Source organism: Pezoporus wallicus, unplaced genomic scaffold (genome assembly GCF_028554395.1).
Source record: "Pezoporus wallicus isolate ANWC-B61680 ecotype Strahan unplaced genomic scaffold, APGP_CSIRO_Pwel_v1 contig_593, whole genome shotgun sequence".
Classification (NCBI taxonomy): domain Eukaryota; kingdom Metazoa; phylum Chordata; class Aves; order Psittaciformes; family Psittacidae; genus Pezoporus; species Pezoporus wallicus.
The window spans coordinates 5,547,294-5,573,648 of NW_026642342.1; the positions used below are offsets into that span (position 1 = coordinate 5,547,294).

The 26,355-nt window shown below is 39.3% G+C and overlaps 1 protein-coding gene across 3 annotated transcripts in view; it reads right to left on the reverse strand.

The window, feature by feature from the left end:
• Positions 1 to 208: 208 nt before the first annotated feature.
• Positions 209 to 26,355, reverse strand: part of CRB1 (crumbs cell polarity complex component 1) — a 102,908-nt gene continuing 76,761 nt past the window's right edge. For 2 of the 3 annotated variants that reach the window (XM_057429143.1, XM_057429142.1), the window contains 3 exons: positions 25,594 to 25,722; positions 22,007 to 22,133; positions 209 to 979 (listed from right to left, as the gene is read on the reverse strand). In XM_057429143.1, the coding sequence (XP_057285126.1) occupies positions 764 to 979; positions 22,007 to 22,133; positions 25,594 to 25,722 (472 nt within the window). In that variant the 3' untranslated portion in view covers positions 209 to 763. The remainder of the gene's footprint in view (positions 980 to 22,006; positions 22,134 to 25,593; positions 25,723 to 26,355) is intronic. The other variant, XM_057429144.1, reaches the window with a different exon arrangement.

Consider the following 26,355-nt stretch of genomic DNA (forward strand, 5'->3'; position numbering starts at 1 on the left):
GAAAATAGCAATAGTGTGGATGCACAGAATTCATTTAGGGTGTTCAGATTCCATGTCCCTTAAGAAGTCAAATTGGGCCCACTGAATATTTTAGGACACAGTCTTTTATACTCTGAGAAATATATGTTTTTGCGGGAACTGAAATTCTTTTCAGTAGAAGGTGGAAGGGCAGCGTGTAAAATGAGAGGCATGGAGGAAAGAAAACCAATTTAATTTGAAGCATTTATTTTGGGGAGGTTTTGCACAGCTTCCTTTTAATCCCTGATTAACAGATGAAAGTAGATACGCTAAGACAGAGCTCTAGTACTAAACCTTTGATAACAGAATTACAGTGTCTTTATTGTACAGGCTCACTTGATTTGTCTCTATCATCTTCTACAGCAGTGATTCCTAGGCAGTCAAAGGACAGCACAAATGAGAAGCTGTTATTCGTGTTGCGTCTGAGACAGGCACTTACATGTATCCCGGAAGCCATTACTGTCTGTAATGCCTACTGTTGATTATCAAGGCTGGAGTTTCCAGTGCAAATAAAAATTGTCCTTGGATGCATTGTCCAAAACCACGATAGAAGGCATTGGTTCCCATAAATGCTGTGAGAAATTTTATGCTATTGAACTTAAAAGGAAAATACCGAAAATATCGAAAGCCCAGAGTCATTGTGATCTTTATAATGAGTATTCCTGGTACCAGACTGAAAATTAACATAGCTAACATGTACACTGTCCACTTTCAGCCATTTTCCGGGATGGAGGAGTGCTTGCTTCTAAATCAGTCTTTCCATCGGCGGTGGCTGCACCATGTTCCACATCTCTACCCGGGATCCCTCCTTCTCCTGCCGGCTGGGGCTGTAGGTCCCTTGAGTTGCCCGTTTATTGGCAGCGATGACTGAAATCACAACTGCCAAGAAGAGGATCAACAACAAGGCCAGCGTTACTGAGCCAATGGAGGTGAATATGTTCGAGATCAAGTCAGTTGTCAACTGGAAGGATTGAAATAATCGCAATGTAATTTCTGTCAAGAGAATACGCAGACACACTTGAGCTACCATGGGAAGAAAACAAAAAACATTCTATGGACAGGGCTTTGCATAGATGAGCTACTGCCAAAGCACTGTTTATTGGTAGAGAAGTACATTACCCCCTGCAGGTTCTGTTCTTTTGACTTTTCAGAAAATTACATACACCATGCTGTATATTTAATATACAAGGCAGAGCTGGATGAATTCACACAATGACCCATTTCATTTGACAGCCTCCTTTCTGCTTGAAAATAACCTGTAAGTTAGTCTGTCTGTGGATTGTAATTCAGCAATTACTTGTTTAATCATTTTAATAATAATTCATTTTCCCTAGTTTGGTTGGGAACACTTTATTGCTGGTGTTCGCTACTACAAGTTAAACATGAGCTATTTTGACTAGATGTATTTTTAATCACCTTTGTGTTTTTCTTGCTGGAGGAGTCAAGTTTATGTGAATACTTAGATATAGAAAATCTGCTTACTGTAAATAGTTTTGTAAAATGCACCATCTCTGCAGCATCCCTGCCAGTAAACTTTCCTACCAGCATGATTGCATGAAATAAGTGTACAGAGGCTGCACACGAGTGCAACTGAAATCTATGCAGTGAGAAAGCAATCCATATATCTTCACAAATACATTTTAAAATATCCAGCTCTTCTTCTACATACAGGCTCTACAGCTTCATCAACAGAAACACAAGCAGCACAGTACAGGATGAACATAAGGATGCTCTGAGGTTTTTTCTGTTTTCATGTGGCAGGGGGAAATGTAATGATGTCAGAAGGCACAATGTGCATAAACAAATGTGCCAGGTGAAAAGCTTGAGAGCAGAGAAGTTTTATAGTTTGTAGCTGAATGTTTTATACATACCTATATATGTGCTTTTATGTGTAAAACATGCTTCTGGTAAGGTAAGCCAATGAAGTGATGTGGTTAGTGTGGAAAAGTGGTCACTATGGACAGAATGACCCTAGCAGGAATTGAACTTCTGGGCAGATTCTGCCATCCATCATCTTTTGATTTGTATTACAAGTGACAGCTGAACTGCCATAGATGGAAGTGTGCTTGAGGCTGAACTTTCAAATCCCAAAGTATTTAGAAATGGAAGACAGCAGGTCGAAGCCCATTTCCCAGTTAGATGCTGCATGTTACAGGATACTTTAGTGACCTGCTTACTCGTCACTTCTAAGGAAGTGCAATTACAGTCCTGAGAATAATGATAATTTTGCATTCAGCAATGGATGTCCTGTAAGTGGATGTTATTGCTGTGCGTGCATTGCTTGGACTTATTCCTTTGCAGAACATGCCAGAGGGAAAATATTAAAACAATCCTTCCTCTTTTTTAATGTCTCCACCTCCACGCTGATGTAAAGAGTCTTACTATAATATTAATAAGTTGGGCTCAGGGATTCTCTCTCAGGGATGCATGATCAGCTAGGGTATTTTCCTCTGTCCTTGGTAGCTAAATATATGGTTTCTATGATTTTAAAAACATTTTTCCAATAGAAGTCATTTCAGTGCAGGTGACAGCCCACATGACTCCAGCCCCCCCAAAAGGTGGTCTATTAAATTGTATTGGATTGGGAAGGTCATTTCATCTTTAGATGATGCAGCAGATATATTTGGGATGTTAGTTTTCCTCTGTACTGTACTAGACTATATGACCCTTGTTCCTCTTTTTTTCAGAGAGACTGCAACTTTTTAATGAAATCTTTATTCTCAGAAGCTGTGTTTTATTGTCACTGTCTGCTCTAGGAAACTGAGGACCAAGATAATTAAAGTTAACTCTCATCCAGGGGTTAAATAGGACATTTCTTTCATGAAAGAAATTCACTACCGCAAGCAAATGGTAAAGCCTGGTCTTTGATATATGTAATTTCTGAACCTACTCTCTTATTTTCCAGCCCATGCTCTTCCTATTCCTGTTGTAAGTCTGTCTGTATCTATGGAGGCATTTTCATTTATTAGATCATCCAAAGTAATTTTGTAACTTTAAGAAAAAATATGCAAAAGAATCAGTGAGAAAAAACCTCTTATTAAAACTTATTAAAATCCATTCACACTTCTAAACCTTGTTCTCAAGTTAAAACAATCATAACAGGGCATTTTTTCATTCTGCACTAGATTATTACAGAAACCTTACCCACAGCTATCCACTACACATTTTGTTTCAATTAATTTTTTTTCTGTCTAATAACCACTGTTAATTAATTGGATTCAGTTTGGTCAATCAGTGACTTGAACTTGAAAAAAATACTGAAAATTGCCTGTATTGACTGTAGATGTGTTGGACAAAACACTTCCTATTAAGCCTGTAGGTTAAAAAAAGTTATTCCACCAACTAAAATCCAGACAGCTGGGGTTTTCACCATGACCAGATACAGAAGTTAATTCTATTTCTGTGTTTATGTTGCTTCTAATTTCTAACTACAAAAAAAAAAAAGCCTTTATTATTATCTTTTTAGGCCTTTATCTAAAAGGCCTATTATTATCTTATTTGGGTGGATTCTATTGAGACCCAACTCCCCCCCCCCAATCTACCATTCAAGTGCTGTTCCCTGGTTTATCAGCCCACAGATCACTGCCTAAGTATACACTGTAGGTAGCCCCTTAAGCGCTAGCACTGACCTGATAACAAGAGTTGCCAGAAGGCTCTGCAGTCTGGTCCCATCAAAATCAACCACTTCTTTAGTAATGAATGGCTGAACAGTTGAATTAACTTCGAAAATCATCTGGCTGGTCTGCAAAAATACATCTGAAAAGTTCTGTCCCCCGTCATCTCAGTCCATTTACTGCAGTATTTGGTGGTGATGATAGACTGAAATGATTATAACTGACGATCCCGGAGAGAAAAAGGATTGAGAAGCGTTTTTAGAAACATAGTGCTGCTGAGACAGCAGAACAAGAGGTTTTCTGTTACTGACCCTACTGTGTATTTTGCATAATGATGGGGAGTGGCCTTTTAAAAAGCAGCTTGAAAGTAAAAAAGTCCCTTATCGCTGCTTCAGGCTCTTCTGGTAAGTCCTTGCCTGTTGCTTCCACCATAGATGGATCTAGGCTATGAACCTCTGCTGTTTCCCAGAGCAGAGCCCCTCTGACCACCATGGGGCTGCTCAGGTGTTTAGCTGCTTACCTCGGTGTTCACACCTATGTAGCAGATCGCCCACAGCTGCAAGCCTATGGGTGTCCTAAGGCATGGGGTGTTGAGGCACACACAGCTGATGTCTCTCTGATTAGGCTACAACATCACTTTTCAGCTTGATATCACGCAGGCTGCTATTCTCTTCCCCATGTTAGCTTGTTAAGATCTGGTTATTGAATGATTGCCTGGGACATGGTCACTTGAATTCCGCATCTGGAATATTGTGTCCAGTTCTGGGCCCCTCAGTTCAAGAAGGACAGGGACCTGCTGGAGAGAGTCCAGCGCAGGGCAACTAAGATGATTAAGGGAGTGGAGCATCTCCCTTACGAGGAAAGACTGAGGGAGCTGGGTCTCTATAGTTTAGAGAAGAGGAGACTGAGGGGTGACCTTATAAGTGTCTGTAAATATATAAAGGGGGAGTGTCACGAGGATGGAGCCAGGCTCTACTCAGTGGCAAACAATGATAGGACAAGGGGTAATGGGTACAAACTGGAACACAAGAGGTTCCACTTAAACTTGAGAAGAAACTTCTTCTCAGTGAGGGTGACGGAACACTGGAACAGGCTGCCCGGGGAGGTTGTGGAGTCTCCTTCCCTGGAGACATTCAAAACCCTCCTGGACGCATTCCTGTGTAACATTATCTAGGTGTTCCTGCTCTGGCAGGGGGATTGGACTAGATGATCTTTCGAGGTCCCTTCCAATCTCTAGCATACTGTGATACTGTAATATGCAGTTTTTTGATGTGTTTATTACACAGCCCTGGCAGAGTCCCGTGTGAGAGGTGTTCTGTGACTTAGAGCTTCAAAAGCAGAAGGGGAAACTATGGAAAGAGAAGGATAAAGCCAGGCAAAATTCATTCTGTCTCAGCACAAATGAAAAAAGCCACATGAAGAGAAATGTTACTGTTTTTTTTTTTTTGCTAAAGACCTTTGTTGTTAGGGAAGCCTATGAGACCCACATACTCTGTGATAGCCTTTCAGAAGTAATTCTTGCTAACAAATACTGCATGGTGATCACAGCTATTTCTGAAGGTTACTTAAGCACTGCTTATGGATAGGTAAATATGTGTAGGGTAACTGAAGGAGGGTTAATTTACTGACTGGGCAATACCTTAGAGATTTGTACTGACCTTTGAGCAGGAGGTTGGACTGGGAGACCTCCTGAGGCCTCTTCCAACCTGAATTATCTTATAAACCTGTTTAAAAGAGTGAGAGTTCCCCTGCCCTTCAAATACAGCAGCTGCCAGTAAAAGCTCTATCCTTAATGGTAATGGATGCTGATGGCAAGATGATGTCATGTGCTATGGCAGTACCAATAAAACAAAGTCTGCTAACACTAGAAAGCCAATCTGCTTCTCACTGAGATATTTTATGTAGCATATTTTATTTATATGTCTTTGGATGTCAGCTGGAGCAAGGCAAATTTATTTTGGAAATATTGAGAAGAAAAAGGAAGAAAAAATATTCTTGAATTCAGTTTTCATGTAGTGATTATTTAATCTAAAAAGAGAGGAAGAAATGCAGAAAAAAACCCTTGCCTTTAAGAAACGAATCTTTTGGCTTTTCCCTGGTGGTTTCATTTCAAAGTTGATTAAGTTTTTAGGGTTTTAAAATTATAAAATAAAAATGAGTTAAAATGTTTAGATTAGAGAAAATGAATCATTGGATAGAATGAAACTTCATTGTAGGGCTGGGTTTTGCTTTTCATTTGGTTATTGAAATAGATTTGCTATTCTACCTTTTGTCCTTGATTTGCTTCGTGGATGAACAATGTGGTTAAGGAAGGTCCAGTTCACAAGTAGATAAATGCTCAGTAGCATTTACCAATCCAGCCTATGTATGCTTGTCTTTAAACAAGCCATCTTCTAAATGGTTATTTTTAAGAGGGGAGCATTAGGGATTTGCTGTATATGAACGTTTCCATGTGTGTCAAATTTCAAAGGCGAGCGGAATAGCACACACGAGCCAGAAAAATACAGAGGGCCTCTTCCTCTTGTGTGTTTTACATCAACATGACTTAGCTGATCTAATCCAGCTTCATGTCAATTGGGAGATGAGAATTATTGCCACAGACACCAAGGGCTGAGCCAGATCAGGGAGAGAGATCAAGCCTCAGTGCCAGCAAGGAATTCACTTTGGGAGAAGTAGCATGAGCTTCCTCAGAACGCTGCTACCCAGGCATGAGCTTTGCATGGGAAAGTATGGCTTGGACCAAGGGTAAATGTCTTTGGGATGTGACAGGCATAGCATGCTCTGAAAGCAGAAGTGTGCCTCTGTGGCTGGGCGTTGAGAATTAATCAGCCTTCATTTCAGCACTCGCACAGTAATGTGTCTGATTCTGGATGCTTCACAAGACAGAGACATCAACACAAGCTTTAAACCACAGGGACTGCCAAACCCCAGAGAATTCCCTTCTCTGCCACGTGTGGGGCTTTCTGGGACTTCTGCAGCTGCTTGTGTGCGCTGGAGCTTTCACTGGCAAAGTGTCTGGATCCTGAGTTCCTGACACCACTCGTAAGGTTATCACTTCATTCACAGTAAGAACATCTGATCCAAGCCATCCAGATTTACTGCCCCCAAATCAAAACCATTTGCTATAGTAATGAGGGACGATTGGCCTGAGTGGTCCTAATCCATGTCAGAATTGCTTTGAAAGGTTTGGGGGCATATAGGGATAATACTGAGCAGCTGAAGAAAAGCCATTAACTTGACTAAAAAGCCCATAGATATGCTGAGTTTATTTCTCTGAGGATTTACAACCATCTTATCAGATTTTTTTGTTGTTGTTAAAGGCTGAATTCAAATAAGAATCCCAGTAGTTCAAGAAGAAATCCAGTCAGTTATACACAAATCTGTTATAATGAGATGTATTGATAACCCCAGCTTGTGGGACTACAGTTTATTTTCAACAGCAGTAAAGTGGTCATAAATCTGTAGATTGACTTTACTCCAATAAAAGTACCTTATTTAAGTGGCACATGAAGTACATTTTTTCATGATTATTTTTTTCACCTTAACAGGCAAACACCTATTGCTCTCCCTCACATCATCTGTAAAAAGTAGCGGGTCTGCTTGTGCTAGACACCAGCCACCAGGTCCCGAAAGCTGTATTGACATAGCCGCTGGGCTGCTGAGTTGAACCAATAATCCATTTTGGACTCATTTAAAGAGATCAGATTCATGTCTGGCTGAGCCAAACACTGCACAGGCCACTGGAAATGGCACGTTATTTTGAAGATTCTATATGCATTGCCTATTTTCCTTAACTGCTCTATCTTCTTTATGCTCTATCCTGCTTTCCTACTGTAGTTTTGCTTTCTTAATGGATAAGAACAAGACCAGTTTGTATTAGGACCAGATTCAGACTTGGAGCCTTGAATACATGATGAAGATCTCTGTGGCCTAAAGCTGTGACTGCTTTCACCTGCAATCAGCCAGCTCATATCTCCAGTTTAGGCTGTCCTGTAGCTGCCACATGATGGCTCTGGTGCCTTTTGTATGCCAGGTAGCACCCCAAGGTAAGCATGACTACTTCTCTCTCCACATCTTGGGAACTTCTCCCTCTGACACCATGCCCACTGTGAGGAAGCTATCCTGTTGAACCTCACCTATCTCTGTAGTCCTCTGAAAGTCTATCCATCTATACTACATATAGAGCTGTAAATAATCCTGAATTTTTGTCACTGCTGATGTCTGCAGGAAAAGACAATCCCATTGCTGGACAGCCTGGATGAGACCTTGAGTCCTGCACATATCTTAATGAATATTGCTGAAAACAACACTCAAGTGACTGCTTCTGATGTGTGCAGAACTATTTTATGTGTGTGTATATATATATATATATATATATATACACATAGGCATCTCACCTTGAAGAAGAGTGATTGTAAGTAATCTTTCTTTTAATTTCTCTGTTTTCTGGTGGATATTGTTGTCTGAATGTTTGTTAAAATATCTCTGAAGAAATTACATTCTCTACCACCTCTATTTAGTATATTTTTGATAAAATGTGGTTCAAATAGTTTGTCTTAGTTGAAATGTGGCAGTTTGAGTGAATTTCTTCCTAGAAAATGTCAGCTTTTAGTTGCCTGACAGCTCTTGAAATCAAAGCACAAACGTAGAGAGAATTAGTGTTAGCAGCTGTAATGATAAACTGATTATCTGGCTTGACCAATTATAGATCAGAAAAATGCAATCTTTACTATCAAACAGTACTGTGTCTCTGGTGTCCCATGAGAAAGTGAAGAAAAAGGAGATGATTGAAGTCTATGATTTAGCTGGGCTTGCAAGAAAAACGCCTCATTAAGAAATTCTGACAGCCTCCCTCCTGACATGTGAAGTCACAGCATGTGACACTACAGAAGTTAACGAGGAAGTTTGTTCTTATAGTGGAGCGAGAAGTTGGAGACTGGGGAGGGACCTTTCTAAAGTGGTACAACTAAATTGTAAAGCAGACTTTGGTTAAACAAGGGGTTTATTCACATTAGTCCTGATCTTCCAGTCGCATTAGTATACACAAACCACCTCATCCCCACATTAGGCTGCAGGACAATTCCTGAATCACTTGGAAACAATTCTGTGTCTAAGCCAGACCAATTTGCCCCTCCTCAGTGCTAGTACTTACAGTAATGTTTGTCTCAAGTGGCCTTCTATTGACAATATTAGGCTTTTGGCTGAGCAGCTTTTCAAATTCAGAAGCTTGCTTTTAGGAGTTAACCTTTAAAGAACAGGTTGCATACAGTAACTATAATTAACTACTTGCAGTATTGATGTCTGGTGTATTAACTGTTTAATGGAAGTGGTCCAACCATGAAAGCAGTGATATCTAGTAAGTCTGGGATTGTCTGTTCTAGGCAGAAGAAATAATAGTTTTGGGTTTGGCCACTGTAGTTTACGTTAGCTCAGCCAAGGACCGAAAAAGGCCAGAAGTACGTAAGTAGCCCCTTAAAATCTCCAAATATTTTGCTGGATCAGTATCTCACAGGACAGACTATTAAATGCCTTTTCTCTCAGACAGCAAAGTGTTGGTTATACACAGAGAAGTGATTTGGCTGGCAGTTTGGGAGGTAAGCTCTCATCAAGCTGTGGGCTTTGAGAAGACTCCTCGATAGCATTTCTGCAGCAACTGCCAGTGTTAATTTTGTAAGTGTGCTCCAGCTCTTTTTAAGATCATCTTGGTGGTGTAGCACAGACTAAATGTGCAGCTCCAATGTGTTGTTATGAGATGCCTTTTAAAATTCTATCGACAGCCCCTGCTGTAGGAACTCCACCATCTGCTGCAATCTGAAAGGATAAGAGGGAAAATCTATAGCTGGTGCAAATCCAGGCATACCATGCCGAGGAGGAGTTTGTCCCATAGCTGCTAAGTCACAGACTAGACAAATGTTTTAGTAGAGGTGTCAGACTCTGGGGTGGAACATCCCTTTCCAGTTTGGGGAATGCTTTGAGGTTTCATATCGAATTATCTTTTACATGGGTAACAGCACAACACATCAGATGCATGTAGCTGGGTTGAGTTCATTGAATCCCTATAGCAGCCACAGTAGAAATGACTCCTGAAGAGGGATATGGAAGAATACTCAGTAGAGACCTTTTGAAGAAGGCTGCTCCCGTTGTCATGGGAGAGTGACGTGGATGGGAGGGGGTCAGTAGGTTAAACCCAAAAGCAGCAGAAGAATAGGAAAAGGTGCTGCAGTGATGAAGAGAGCAGGAAATTTCCTGAGGAAAAGAGATTCAGTAGATTTCCGAGTGAAACAGTTAAAGTGATGAGAAGGAAGAATGAATGACAAAGCTGCTTTCTTCATTGATTGCATAGGTGTTGAGTAGACCAGCTTGTGAAGGGTGATGCTGTAACATTCAGGATAGGGCAGATGGGAATTACAGCATTTAGATAAGAGAACAGGGCAGGAAATTATAATGTAAGCTATCAACAGCTATGTCAAGGGTGAAAGTAAACCAACTTCTGATTTTCCGAATTTTGCAATCTCTCAGTCTAGATTTACCCACCCCCCACCCCCAATACAGAAAAAGCAGAGAAGAGAGAATCTTTGCTGTGGTATTTGCAATCTGGAAGCATAAATCCTAAGTGAGTACCTGCACGTTGTTCCTCCTCACTAATATGTTTCCATGCATAGTTTTCACAAGGCATGATTTGCCTGTTTTCTGCATTATTAATTCCTATTAACTTTAATGGAGTTGCACAATTTGCATTGTGGGCACAGAGCTGATTGCTCAAAACTCCACCTTCCAGCACACAGCTATTGAAGATCTCTTCCTTAATTACTGATCATAGTGATAGATGTCCTTTTATTTCTGTGATCAGGCAATTGAGAACGGCAGGAAGTACCCATTGAAGACAAGCATCACAGCCTCCTTCTGCGGACTCCGGTCCCTGTCTGTGGCAATGTGATGCAGGGTCATCTATCTCCCCAGATCCTGGTTCTCTGTGAGAACTGGTGCATCCTGTGCTGAAACGGCCAGTGTTGCCTCTTCCCACTGTGGGAATAAGAAATTGTTCTGCCCAGTGGTGCTTAACAGGTGGGTCAGAGGAGGACAGTATTGCAGAGACAGCACTATGATTTGAGTTGGATTTTGTAACTGCCAGGAACTTTCCATCCCTACTTCTCTGATAATAAACTACGCCTACGATCTCAAAATTGTTCCATGAAATACTTCTCCCTATTTGGTGTTAACCTCCAGCAAAAGAGGCATGTGTTGCTACCTAGCATTAATATTATGCTGTCAAGTGGTGATGAAGTAAGTAGCTATTTGACTGTTTCACACTGTCAGACAGCAAGGTATCAAGTCAACAGCTAGCCTTTGTTGGGTGCAGCACTTCGATTGCAGCCATCTCGTGCTTCCAACTGTAAATATTAATGGTATAAGGTAGACCTTTATTGGCTACATAATACTTGCCTTAGCACGCTACATGACACTGTTGCATTACTTAGCTAATTATATTCCTTGAGAAAAATTTTGAGTATGGTTTTATCCTGATGGCTTTTTTTCTAGTAGGAAGTTGATTAGAGACAGCAAACTTCATTGCATTTTAGCCTCAGGAAAGACTATGGAAGAGATGCATACGTGAAAAACGTAAATGGAAAAAAAACCCTATAAACATCTATGACAACAATTACTCCTTGAAACCCTGTTTTAATCTTGATTTAGACCCTCGATTTGTTGGTGGAGTTATTTTTTGTTGTGGCGTTTTTAGAGGCATACGGGTATGCCTCTACCTGTAAATAGAGATTATTGGACCAAGTACTGCACAGCTATTATAGCATCTATTGCTGGCATTCAACAGGTTTGCATAAACTTGACCTGGATGAAGCTAACTCTCATAACTGTTTTTTGGATGTGTGCTGAAGATGCAAGTGGTTCATGACATCTCTTTCTGTGTTATAGCCAGTGTTACAGCCAGCACAGTACATGAGAAAATGGTCTGTAAAAATGTGTCAGATATTTACCTTAATTTTCTACTCCATGCTTTTGCCTTACTGCCACCTAAAGATAACTAACAGAAAATACATCCAGCTTCGGACAGGAGAGATTTACTCTAACATGCTAGGAAGTAATGGAAGCCTTATCAATGCTTTTCTTTTAAGAAGATTTTCGACACTTCCAGAAGATTTTCTAGATCATACTTCTTAGAGAGAGTTAAAAAAATGTCTGCTATCTCAGTTCACTGAATTTATGTCCGGTGCTTCAAGGCAAAGCGTATTAACTGTGAGTGTAACTCGTCCCTGTTTCTAGACAGATGATTAATTTAGATCTGGGGATGAAAGTAGCAGTTTCTACAGTGCATTGAATCAGGTCAAAATTTACCTTCATCTGCAGGTGTAAGCTATTTCTGATACATCTCCCTGTTGATACTCAAATACCAGTGCTGTCCTCTCTTGAACAGGCAGGTAACCATGAAATCAAGCAAGTTATATGTAATTTTGGAAGACATGTCTAACATTAACATTTTCTTCTGGAAGTAGTGGTTTTGGGTGAGGATAAAAATGTGGTCATGAGCTAGGAAATTTCAACCCAAAACTTTCTCAAGGTAGAGTATGTTTTTTTAGGGTTGTGGTTCCAGGCCAGCTACATCCCAACCAGTCTGTGCATCAGGCCTGAGTGCTTCTCCAGGGGGGAGGGTAGCCGAGTCCTGAAGGGAAATATCATGTTTGATTAATGGAAACAATAAAATAAGATAGGAGCAAATGGAATTTTCCATGAGACACATCACAGCCTCGCGTGACTCTCACAGTCAATATGCTGCATCAGTTCACAAAATGGTAGGCTTTGGGATAAAAAAAGATATCAATTACATTACCATATGAACTCTGTGGAGGAAATGTACATGGCCATTTCATCACAAACAGATACTACTTGGAGAAAAGGGAACAGAGGGTCCCTCGGGGGTAAGGGTAGTGCAGCATGAGTGTTACCAGTGCTGCACCACACACAGGTGGAAATATTTCCATCTATTTCTATAACAGATTAATTAGAGCCCAAACTATTTATGTGCTTGAGAATCTCCAAAATCCCTACCCTGCCATTTCACAGCATCCACCAACAACCACAGTATTCTGCAGTGGTGCAAAATCTGCTCATACTAAATAATTACAAAGGTTTGTGAAGCTGCTCGTTTTCCTTTCCACTGCATTACAGCAGTATCACCATTTTTATTTTGCTGCTCTTAGTCATCTTGAGAAGTGAATCATCTGTTCTACCAAAGAGTGTTTGAATAAATTTAAGGACTGTTGTGTTTGCTGTACAGCTATTTTGGTACAAAGTTTAGACATTTGTGTAACAAGCTCTGCCTTTCATTTGAATGGCTCTCTGTATCAAAACAGATACGTATTCCTGATCTTTTGAATACAAAATATTTTTCACATCCTCAGGAACAGGAATCTTTTTATTGCTTTTTAGTGGAAAAATATTCTATAAGCCTAATAAAGTGTACCATTTTTTTCAAGAGTTATTAGGAATGGGAATTTCATAACAAGAACTGAAAAATACTCTTACACAAGAATGCACTTTACAAGAAGAGTTCATCAGGAGATGCATAGGCAAATTTACATGCCAGCCTTACTTTATTTGGAAACATCATAATTTCATGGACCCTTGATAGTGATCTTAAGCACATAATAAGTTTCCAAGATGTCAAACCTACAAGATGTATTTGTTATCCTAAGCTAAGGTGTCAATACCCCTAAGGAGCTCTGGCACTATTGCTGTCTAAAAAAAGCAGTGATTGGAATCGAGGACCATGGTTTCCATCCAGGCCTGAATAAATGTGGGTAGGTTTGCTGAAGTGCTTGATCTGTAGTACCTGGGAAATCTCCTTATTTACCCTTTATGTGGCGTCCTTTATATGTATATAAACTTATCTAAGGTGCGGGTAACTTTTGATCTTTCTCATTGTAATGGTGGTGAATGAGCTTCCTTTGAAGCCCCCCTGGTTCCTAATCTGGCAATAAATTTCATGTAAAGCCTCACAACCATGTTACAGTTCTGTCAACTTCAGTGAAGAGGACAAACACTGAATCCCAAGAGACTGTTGCCACCATGCACGCAGTATGAGTCAGTTATCTTTTCCATCATAAACTCCTTAACTTCTGCTCAGTTTCTTTTTCTTTTTGTAAGTACTCAAGTGAAAGACCAGACTAATTTTCAGCTTAAAAGTGAGGCTGGAATTCTGTTTTCTTTAGAAGCATTTGTCAATTAACTTATTTAGGATTTATGGAATTAAACCAGATTTATTGTCTCTTTTCTGTCAATGTTTGGCTAAGTTGTCCAGCAAACGGAAAGCATCTTACTGGGTAAAATTGGAAGCCCATAGGTGACTAACGCCTCCTGTTGGGGTATCACTGTTGTTCTGCTATTTTCTAGATAAATATCCACATTTTTTTAAAAACAAAGTTTTAAAAAATTAGCACTGAACTTAATCATTTCTATGTCCTTTCCATTTTCAGTAGAAAACAGACACCAAAATACAAAAAAAAAAAAAGGCTTTTTGATACATGCAGCAAAATAATTTTCTCATCCATTGTATTTTAAGAAACAAAGTAAATGGAACATGCCAAGTTTCAGCATTACATCATAGCAATATCTAGAAATACCACAATTATCAAAATGCTCATTCATGTTTGAATAGTTCTTAGGATGAGATGAGAGTTACACTTTACTGCTACACAGATGGAAGACAGAAGTATTTGTTCCTACTCCTTACAGAAAAGCAAATGTGAACTATTATTTTTATATTTGAGTTAATTGTTCTAAAGCAACTTCCAGAATACCTTCTTTCAGTGCTGCATTATTTGAAGATAGAAAAAAACAGATAAAAGAGAAAAGAATATGAACTCTCATGAATGATATGAGAAAAAGATGTAAAATTTAGTATCTGAACAATGCAGGCATAGAGCGCTTGAATGTGTTATAAAGAGAGCAATGACTGAAGTAAATGCCCATGTGATGTGAATGTGAGTCTACAGGGAAAACATCAAAAGGTGAGAAAAAGGGAAACAATGCCATTGCAGCATAAAGGATGGTGTATAGACAAAATGTGCTAGCCTGAATACGAAATGTGTTATGTGAATACCATATTTGAGCTGATTCCTATAGTGCAGAGTGTTATGCTGTCATATGTCATCTGGGCTCCCTTTTCTGCTTAAATTTACCATGCACATTAAATATTCAACTGCTTTTCACTGATGCATGCAGTAATGTTGGCCTTGTGAGGAGCTTTCTTGTATTTCCCAGCTTAGACACATCAGATAACCTTATTGTCTTTGAATCCTAATGTTTTTGTACCTTATGTTGTGACACATATTAAATATGTTTCTTGCAATATCCTTTTAGAAGTTTTAGTTAAATCCTGTGTTTTGAATATAGACTAATAGAAAATAGCAAAGGATATTAAGGGGCTGCTCTGCTCTGCTCTGAAAAACAACTGTAAAAATGGCATTGTGACATTTCCAATGACTTCCAGAACAGAGCTGCTCATTTTACAGATCTAAAGATGTTTCCTCTTACCCCACATTTGACCTGGCACAGCAATAAAGCTGGGTTCTCTGGCTCCTACCATCAGCACTAATGATTCTGCCATGATGGGTGATCTACAACCGTGTGAATGAATGAAAATGTGTAAATTCTAGCTTTTTCCCTGCTCAGTTAGGCTGACCCTGCTAGTCTATAAAAATAGTAAAAACTTACCTCAGCCAATGAAATAACATTATTTTAATAACCTTTATCAGACTGTAATAAGTTTACCTATGCTGTGCAGTCTTTAAACAGTTGACATGATGAGGGTTTTCTCAAATTAAGATACTTCAGAGAGAAAGTCATAAAAAACAGGGAAAACCCTTTATGCTTCCAGCAGCAGCCTTACAGAATGTAGCTTATATAAGACCAGACTGCTTATTATCTACTGGAGAAGACAGAAGTCACAGTAGATACAAATGTGCTCACTTACTAAGACATCAGTTTGATGCTCCCAATGGCCTGACCTGATCTTTCTGCCTGGAGTCATGGGTTGCTCAGCCACACCATGAGGCAGCTTCCATGTATGGCGAGACCCTCTCTGTTCACTCCCTGCAGGTTATGACAGCTGGCATAAGCTTTGCAGTGACCTGGGGCACCTGTAAATCCTCAGCTAGGGCTGTAGAGGAGCAACAAGTGAGCAGCTTGTCTGAAAATCAGGATGGTAGCACTCCTCAGGTTCAGTTAACTTACCCAGCCTTACTTCTGAGGCTGGCAGCTGAATATTATTGACTTAGAGTTGTCAACGCTGAGCATACAAGCTTAGACTAAGAAGAAAAAAACATTATCTTACCTTAAAACAATTATATTTATGTATGAAAATAAACATTTTTAAAAATCTGTGTCGTATTTCTGCACTTCTTTGGCTCTTAAATTCTTCTCCAAGCCTGGGAGGGCTAGCGACTTAATCTGCTTTCATGCTGTCTGAAATCTTTGTGTTGGAGCAGAAGCACCAGCCATCTAGGGGCAGAATTGTTTGTTCAGATTGAAGGAATTGACAATACTGCTACCCTGGTGCCACAAATGAACACAATCTGAACTATGAAAGTGTCCTAACCATCTGCAATAAGAAAGAGCATAAACTCAGGACAAGAGAAAAATCTTTACTGATGACAAAGAGAACAAAGTTCTTTCACCAAGCACTTCCCCTTACAAGAGTTTAAACTTCTTTGCAATTTTTTGTCCTGTGTCCTGTATTTGAAGAAGCAGAATGCCGATGCTTTCTCTTGCACTCCAACTCCTCATATTTGAGAAGTTTTCAGCTGAAAGGTGGAGGTGAGACGTCAGGTTTTTTCTTCAAATAATATCCTAAAACTCTTCTAAACTGTTTTGAAACCTCAAGACTCAAACTGATGAGAGTACTGGCTGAGAACTAGTGCAGTGTGAAAGCTAACCTGCCTGGCTGTATATTGCTCTATAGGTCTTGGAAATAAAATGTTTTTTGTATTTCTGAGTGTAATGGCAAGATAGAGGTACACTGGAGCAAGACAACCAGGTAAAGCCACAGTGAGACTGTGGGAAAATGATGTAGTTGTTATATTCCTGATGACCACATCTTTTAGTCAAATGATAATTATCCATTAATAGCCTCATAAGTATGAATATGTAAATAGCTGTGGAATGCATAATTAATGAATCACCAGGCATTAATTATTGTAATTAAGTATCATTTGCTACATTCATATTACTAACCCTTGCAGTTAATGAATACATTAGCTTATCGCTGTAGAGCAGATTCAATCAAAATTCTGTGTCTGTGCTATGGAAGCCTGAGAGAGTTTTATTCAATTTAGTTTCAATATTGAACATATCTTACATGCTTATCAGTGTATTTTTAATGACAGTAAATGTGAATCATAACTTCCAGTGCATGATGCTTGTCCTTGCACCCAGGAGAATAGAATGGTACCAGCTGGAAGAGGATATGAAAGCAACAGTGGTGCACATCAGAGCACGTAGGAGTAGTTCTCTTAAGTAAAGCTTTAATTCTGGGACATTAAATCTACCACCACTTTCAAGTTTCATGTATATTTATGTGAACAATAGGAGAGGGTGTGCTTTGTGAGGAAGTGCTGCCCCAAAGGTGTAGCTGATGAGAATGTTGAAGAAACAATATCAAAGCACAGACTGAGCTATTTGCCATTCGGTGCAGATATGTGTCTACCTTTGGCTAGCACAAGCAGAACACAGCGCTAGCAGGATGTGCTCCTGAGTCTAATGGAGCCTCAGGGCACTCCTGAAACACAAAATGAACAACCAAACTCTGCTTTTTTTCTTCATCCTCTAGAGATCTGTTTCTAGGAAACTCAGACGGAAGACTTGGTGGAGGTTTTTTGTTGGTTTTTAGTTTTTATTCTTAGAACCAGGCTTTGTGGTTCTTGAAGTAGAACAGTTTTCCTGTCTTGTGGGAGGATCACTAACTGAAGTCATAATCATGAAAGTTCAGGTGCTAAAAGTTAATAGATAAAAGTGAAGTGCCCTCTTGGCTGAATGTCTGACTGTGTCCTGGTTTCAGCTGGGATAGGATTATTTTTCTCCCTAGAAGCTGGTACAGAGCTGTGTTTGGCCTTAGTATGAGAATAACACATTAATGATTAAGGGAGTGGAACATCTCCCTTATGAGGAAAGACTGAGGGAGCTGGGTCTCTTTAGCTTGGAGAAGAGGAGACTGAGGGGTGACCTCATCAGTGTTTACAAATATGTAAAGGGTGGGTGTCAGGATGATGGAGCTAGGTTTTTTTCAGTGATGTCCAGTGATAGGACAAGGGGCAATGGGTGTAAACTGGAGCATAGGAGGTTCCATGTGAACATCAGGAAAAATTTCTTTACTGTGAGAGTGACAAATCACTGGAACAGGTTGCCCAGGAGGGTTGTGGAGTCTCCTATGTTGGAGATATTCAAGTCCTGCCTGGACAAGTTCCTGTGTGATGTACTCTAGGTTACCCTGCTCTTGCAGGAGGGTTGGACTAGATGACCTTTTGAGGTCCCTTCCAACCCTTGGGATTCTGTGATTCTGTAATGTTTTAGTTGTTGCTAAGTAGCACTTAACCTTTTCAATCTCTCATGCTCTGCCAGTGAGGAGGGGCAGAGACAGGACACCTGACCCAAACTAGCCAAAGGGGTATTCCCAGGAAAAATGTTTGCAATGAAAGAACAAAACCTGATTTCATCAATGCCAGTTTGAAGCAGATTTTTTCCTAAATTTAATTTTACCATCATAGCGTAGTCACATGCACTGAGTAAATTGAGTATTGGATCTAGTTTCTTAAAAATTAAATGTTCTGGGCGCAAGAGAATACAAATAAGCATACAACATGAAGGCTATTTTCAAATTCAGAAGCATCTCTTTGTACTTAAAATTGTGATAGGATATTGCTGGCAGAGTACTAATTGTATTAGAGCATCTGCAGAGGAGAATCAGTCAGAGCTTGATTTTTAAGGGTCAGAAGTAGGAACTGTGGTCAACAAAGCAAATCTGTCATTCTCTGTGTATATTGCCTCAGCGAAATACCTTGCATGTATTTACCAATCACATTAAAGAATACACTTTCATTCATCCCACAGCTGATGCAAATCCCTTTGCTCTTCTCTTCCAGTACTTCCACCACTGCTGTCTTTCCCCTCTGTTCAGATACCTTAACTCTCCCTCAAGCCCTAACACTGTTACTTCTCATTACTGGTATTTCTGAATGACAGTCACTGGCATCTGAAAAATAAATTGAATCTTAATATCAAAATATAGAGCAAACCATTACAGATAATATCAGTATTCATCATCACAAGCCATATCTCCAAAACTCAATACCTTCCTTGTTTGTTTTCTTTCATTTGCATGTCTTCTATCCTTCTAATTCTGAGCATTCATCTGACATTTGTTTGTTTAATTTTTAACCTTTTAAACTAGAAAAATCAGGTCCATTCTGCACTGGGTATGCTGAAAGACCTGTGCATGGAACAGCTAAAACCTATGGACTACGATAGCTCAATGGAAAGAGATGACCCATCAATATGCCATCAGAGACCTTGTAGCATTTAAGTTTTCTAAATATTAACAGTGTGCTAGGAGGAACTGAGTAATAAGAGTAACTTTAAGCCACGAGGATTAAACCCCTCCCTCTCTGAATTGTTGGTCTGGGGGCTTGTTTATTTCGTTGTGTTCTGTAAGGTACCAAGAGCTACCCAGCAGAGGTAACAACCTTGGATGGGTAACACAGTATTAAAGCCAAAGTGGCTAAATGGCTGAACAACTTTATTGGGAAGCAACTGCATGGCCCCACACCCTCAGCATTCTTGGAGAATACATTAGAAAGACACAATTAGTTTTTGTGTGATGTAGCCGTGAAGTGCAAATGTTCAGAAAGCATGGAACACTTAAAGCAAATGAAGAGAGTAATTAGCAGAAAATGAGGAGCAGACGTGAAGGGCAAAGGCAAAAGGTTTATTTTATGTATAAAGGTAGGAAAGTTATGTACACATGCACAATGTAGTTAAGAATACACAAGTACAAAGAGGAAAGGAGCAACATTTCGGAAGCCAGGATGACAAGGCATTAGAGGATGGAAAGAATTCAGTTATAGGTGTATATGCAGTAGAAGAAAGAGTGAACTGGTGCTCTGCTTATATATTCTAAATTAATAACTTCCATATTGCTGTAAATACATATAAAACCTGTATTTAATATTGTATATACACTCATATCAAGTTTCTAGTATTGAAGAGAAAAAGTTTTGGAATCTCTATACAGATTTATTCTTGGCTTTTCATTTTATACATATTGCTATAGTATGTGTCAGACATACTGTTATTTCATGTATTGCTTTCTAACTTCCTTCAACAGGAATACCCGGACAAAATTTTTGCTTATTGTACTGTATCCTGTAGCATATATTCTATAATGTACGTAACAGTTCAATTTACTTATGAGAGCTGAACTAAACCCAGTAGAAAAACAAAGCAAACAACACAAATAAACTTGATTGTGATTTTTGCCACTTTAAATTTGCAAACAAAAACTTGCTTTGAACAGCTTTGATTTGTAGCATCAGTGTTTTCATTTGAATTTTCAAACTTTCATATTTATTTGCTTTCAGTTAGCATTCCAAAATGATGTGATAGTTTTCATTTCAAATTATTTGTGTTTAAATTTCTCACTGTTCATTTCAATAATACCAAACCGAGTAACATTTTTAGCTGTGATTAAATGAAAGGTACAGTTTGGAATAAAATTTTCAACATAATCTGTTGTTTATTATTTTAAGTAAATATATTGTACTTAAGTTTTCATACTAAGGCAGGTGCTTGAGACAGGAATATGTGGCATATCACAGGGATGAATCACAGCTTTTTTCCACAAATATGCAAAAATGTATTTGTTTTTGTCAGGTTTGAAGAGTGGGAACTAATATCAATGGGCTCAAAGACTTCTTCAATAGATCAGCTGCTCTCCCTGGAGTCATAAAAACCTCATTGTTAGTGTTAGCTTGCCTATTCTCTAACTAACTCTGCTATATGCCGTATCAATAATAAAATACAACTTTCTACATGGTTATCTTTTGTATCATCACTCAAGGACACTATTTACGTTTAAAGAATTTTAGAAGAGAACAGAATCTATACAAATATGGTCATGAATGCCCAAAGAAATGGATGCTCCATTCATAAATAGGTTTTGCTTTAAACAATTGTTCAGAAAAACTGAACCTCAGTTTTCACTATTCTTTTGTTTTGTGCAATGTATTTCAGTTGTGTCTACACTCTTCAAAGGCAGCTACTCAGATGTTTTGCGGTAATATTTTTTGCTAAACCTCCCAATATTCATAATTTTCAGGCCCCTTATTTTCATTCTTTAAAGAATCCATGGACAAGCAATCCACTGATTGGTCCACCTTGATTGCTTCCTAAGAAAGAAAAATCCCATATTTTTGTCTGATGACACTCGTATTTATTGATGGAGAACATAGAGTTACTTGAAGTCGTACAAATCTTAGAACAAAGAAAAAAATCTCAGCTTTTAAGGTCTGATGGACTTACTGGGCCTTTCTTGAAAGAAGAGTCATGGTGAAAATTAAGAAGGTTGTATTTTAACTCAGTATTACACACTGGAGTTGTACAAGCTACTGGAGCAGAGGTTCAGAATTAGTGATACCAGTGCAGGATTGCCACTAATTCAAATGGGTGTGAAGTGTCCTCACGACGTTGCCAATTGCTAATCCAAACCATTAGCTAATTATCCCAAAATATCCCATATTAATTCACAGATGGGAGACTTAACTACTGAAGAAACAACAATGAATGTGCTATGTGATGCAAAGATAGTTGACATCTGTAAGATTTAATGGTAAAATTTCCCTTTTTGAAGGCAGTGGGTCTTTGCCACTCATTGCAGTAGGGTTTGAACGTCACAATCAGTAAACTTACAGTTCTTGTTAGTACGTATTGCCTTTTGACGTGTACCACTGTTGTCCACTGGCAGTGTGTATGTGGTGAAATGCTCTGGTGAAGGGGAGATGAAACATTTTCTAGCATTTTTTTCTAAAAGTAAGTGAAAGAACTAAACCAGATCCAAAGCAATTCATAGAAAACCATTCAAAGATATATAAAACAAGTTTTAAAACTCTGATTTTTGTATTGGTTTGCTAAGCCGTTTGGCCAAGGCATCTTTTGCTGCATGAAAACACAAAGGTTTAGACTGCTTAATAGTCTTCCTGATCACCCCACTCGACTGCTGGATCATCATCCATTCGTAGAATAAGATAAGAGAGAAGCTGAAAGAGATTCTGCCACAACAGTAAAGAGACAAAAAAGGAGAGGTCGCTTACATCTATCTCACAGCGGTCTCCAGCATAGTTCACATCACAGAGACAGTGAAACTTGTTGAGAAGGTTCTGGCAGAGGCCTCCGTTCAGACACGGGTCAGAGCTGCACTCATCAATGTCCTTTTCACACCTAGAGTAAAGATTGCAAACAGTGAGCATCTGAAATCACAAATCAAATGTACTGGATAAGTACATTTTTAATTCAGAAGCTTTAGGGGCAAGGAAGAGGAGGATGATCTATTTGAAATCTGTGGCATATATCCATGCGTTTATGATTTTACTAACTACCTGATTAGCCACACTCAAATCCTGAGCTTCCTGTATTATTTTCAAGCACAGACAGTTAAGCCAGAAATTTCATTTCTGTAAAGCATTTTATGGTTAATGGTGCTTATCCAGGTGAAATGAAAGTTTGTGTGTGACTTTAGACCTAGATCTGACACAAGCCCTGCTTACAGCTTGCTTATCCAGTGTGTTTGTTCTGGGAACATGAGGGCGCATTTTCCTTCTCAGTAGTCTGGATGTAAGTCAAACAAATGCATGGGTTTTTTTCCCAGCTGACTGCTCCTGGGAATATTCACCTGCCATTTCTCTTCCTCATTTTTTTCTCCTCAATTCAAAATGCCAGTAGACCCCAGCAGAATCTCCTACCCGGTCTCTCTGAAATCACGCCCAAGAATAGTAAGAACAGTGCAGAGCAGGGTTTCACCAGCTTAAGTGTGTATCATTGCATGGTTTTGAGTTAATTCTGATGATAAAGGAAATTTGAGTTCTCATAATTTCTCAAGGCCACCAATCAAATATTAATAAGGAATTTGTGAGATGATTGTCTGAAAACTACTCGTGATCTGGTTATTTTCTGCTCTGATAATGTTCCCTTTTAATTCTCTGCTCCTTTTTTTTTTTTGAATAATAGTAACAGTTATTCCTAATTTTTCCAGATAAAAAAGCAGGTTTAATCTTGAGGAAGAATGTGAGATTCTCCTTCTGAATTACAAGGAATTGCTTTCTCCAGTCACATTCACAACCGTGCAATACACTTTCAGTGGTGCATTAGAGAAGAGCAGTTCTTTATACTAAAAACTTTTATATAATTTTTTTATTAAAATCTAAAATCACTTCAACAGTTTTCCGTCAATGGTAAATTGTATTCATGCAATTCAAAAAGCTAAATTAAAGTACTTTTCCAATGTATAAAAAATTCGATACCTCTTTTTATGAGCGGTAACCTTTCCATATTTCCCTTTCCATCTGTTACTAAGCTCACTGAACTTTTTTTGTGATCCTAATTCATTGACATAGAAAGATATAGTTTTCTCTATACTGTGCATCAATGGCTTTCTGGGGGATGAAATATTGTCTTGAAGGAAAATGCCTATTTTATCAATCTGATACATAAATATACAAAGGATTTGGGGTTTAGTTTTCTTATTAACTGGTATATTTGACTTTGTTTTGAAAAAAAGGAGTGAAATTTTCATGTTTGATATACTATGATCTGTAAGCACAGAAGTACTACTGGTACATGGTTTGACAGCCTGGAGGAAAAAAAGGATAAATAGTCAATTTTAGACACTGGAGAAGAATGCCTTTCTGCAATAGTCAGTTAAAGCACAGCATGCTCGGTACAAAGCTGCCATTCAATACGAGAATCATGGGAACCATAAATTGGAGAATATTGCCAGCCAGTGGGATGGATATAAGGAAGGCTCATTCCCAAAGCTGTAATTAGGAAGTTGCCTGGCAGGGAAAAGAAGGACAAAGTACTTTCTTTCTACCTCGTAGTCCCAAGAAGCATACACACCAGAGAAGGGTCTAAGAATATGCTTCTACTTTTTTATGTTTTATTTGCTTTGATTTTTCCACCTTTTTTTTTTTTTAAGATTTTGAGGTGGTGAGTTAAGTGGTGCAATGCATTTTGACATGCCAACTGCACTGTGCATTGAGTGGGAATTTTCATTTCATTTATCTTTTATAGCTTACTGTGCCGTTCCTACAAAATCAGTGTGTTTGGGGGAGAATGAAAACCTTTTGTTGAAAACTTTGTGTTTGCAGAGCCAGCTTTGCTTGGTCCTGTTGAACTTTTGGATTTTATACTCCAATGTAATGCTGATTTCACTAAAAGCACATGTGGTATTTCCTTTCTCACTATCCAAGAAGGTCCCCTTACCTGTTCAAACTATATTGTTAATAGGACAGTGTCTTCATAGAATCATAGAATCATAGAATAGTTAGGGTTGGAAGGGACCTTAAGATCATCTAGAGCCATGGGCAGGGACACCTCACACTAAACCATCTCACCCAAGGCTCTGTCCAACCTGGCCTTGAACACTGCCAGGAATGGAGCATTCACAGCCTCCCTGGGCAACCTATTTCAGTGTCTCACCACCCTAACAGGAAAGAACTTCCTTCTTATACTCAATCTAAACCTTCCCCTTTTTAAGGTTTAACCCATTACCCCTTGTCCTATGACTACAGTCCTTAATGAAGAGTCCCTTCCCAGCATCCCTATAGCCCCCCTTCAGATACTGGAAGGTTGCAATGAGGTCTCCACGCAGCCTTCTCTTCTCCAGGCTGAACAGCCCCAACTTCCTCAGCCTGTCTTCATAGGGGAGGTGCTCCAGTCCCCTGATCATCCTCGTGGCCCTCCTCTGGACTTGTTCCAACAGTTCCATGTCCTTTTTATGTTGAGGACACCAGAACTGCACACAATACTCCGGGTGAGGTCTCACAAGAGCAGAGTAGAGGGGCAGGATCACCTCCTTCGACCTGCTGGTCACGCTCCTTTTGATGCAGCCCAGGATACAGTTGGCTTTCTGAGCTGTGAGCGCACACTGAATCTGGCTCATCTTCCTGTGTTTCTACAGCACCTGAGGCTGTCAGGCCTCCCTGCTTTAGGGCTGATCGTAGAATGTTATCAAATGGTAAGTGTGAATTGCGACAATATGCTACAAGATACAAATTTCACTGTGAGGAATATCCCTCTGTCTCAGACTAAACTGTAATATGTAAAAAGTATTTATTCTCAATATAATAATTCTGTTTTCATAATTCAGTGTTGAGTAAGAAAGTAATAAGCTTTAATATGACCAGGTATTTCTTCTCATACAACCCTTGTGAAAGAATATATTCACAACATGTATATGTGAAAAAGAAACAGCTTTGCATATTTGTGTGTCAGTGTATTGTATCTGATTTTTATCTATGAGCAAGGTATGTGTCCCCACCTATGGAAAGATAACATTCTAGCTTGTCACAAACAAGCATTGGCATGAATTGTCACAAACAGAATTGGCATGGAAGTCAAAAAACACACGTTTTTAACGGAAGCAACCGTAAGATGTTGCCTAAGAAATAGTATCAGTAACTGGAGTTAGTGGTGCTGTGTTGGATTGATTCTTGCTGCATTGATTTGTCTTTTTTTTCTAAGTAAGACCCTCAAAGTCATTTAAGCAAGGAACTGCTGAATTAAACAACTGATTTGTCTGTATTTCTGCAGGAGATCAAAACCTCCATGGCCATTACCCTCTGGACCCATCTGGAACAGCTTTTGGAAGAATTGCTCCAAAGAGACCTGCTGAGCATCTCACCGTTCTCCAGCAAATCCTGGCAGGCACACACAGGTCAACTCGCCACTGAGATCAGTGCAGTTGCCGTAGTTGAAACATGTGAGGTTTCTCTCTTCGTTCCCACAAACTGTATATGGTAATCTTCTGTATCTAGGTAAGTAAAATGGCAATGGCAGTTATTTGCACTTTCCTCATTTCTGTGTATCTTGTGCTCTCTCAGCTTTTCACTTGACTCTAGTCCAATTCTTTGGTGGAAAATATTTAGATCTACCTTATAAATTTGTTATTTAAGCGCAGAATCTAGTTCTGTTAGTCTCCAAATAGAGGGAGCAGTGCTCCTGCTGGCAAGTACTATTCAATACCAATGGGAAAGGCAGTATGTTTTACCTGTATATGAACACAAAGTTTCAGGGGATGCACATTCTCAGTGCCTCCTTGTGTGTCCTCTTGGAAAGGAAATGTCACATCTGTGAGCATTGACACACCTGGAGCCTGGGGTACTCAGAGTGCTCACAGCCAGTGGTAGGCAGCAACTGAACCAGGGAAGCAATGCTGTTACTGGTTGAGGTATTGACCGAAGGAAAGACATCAGGAATGGAGGTTTAAAACTCACAAAACCCTCTTTGCTTAACTTTAATTTGTTGAATTTGGTTTTCCTTTTCCAAATATTTACTGGCAACCTAATGATTCTTTTCTAGAAAAAAAAGGGTAACACTCTACCCACATTACGGGCATGCCTCTGTGTGAGAAGTGGACAGCTTAGAGTACTTCAAAAGACAGAAT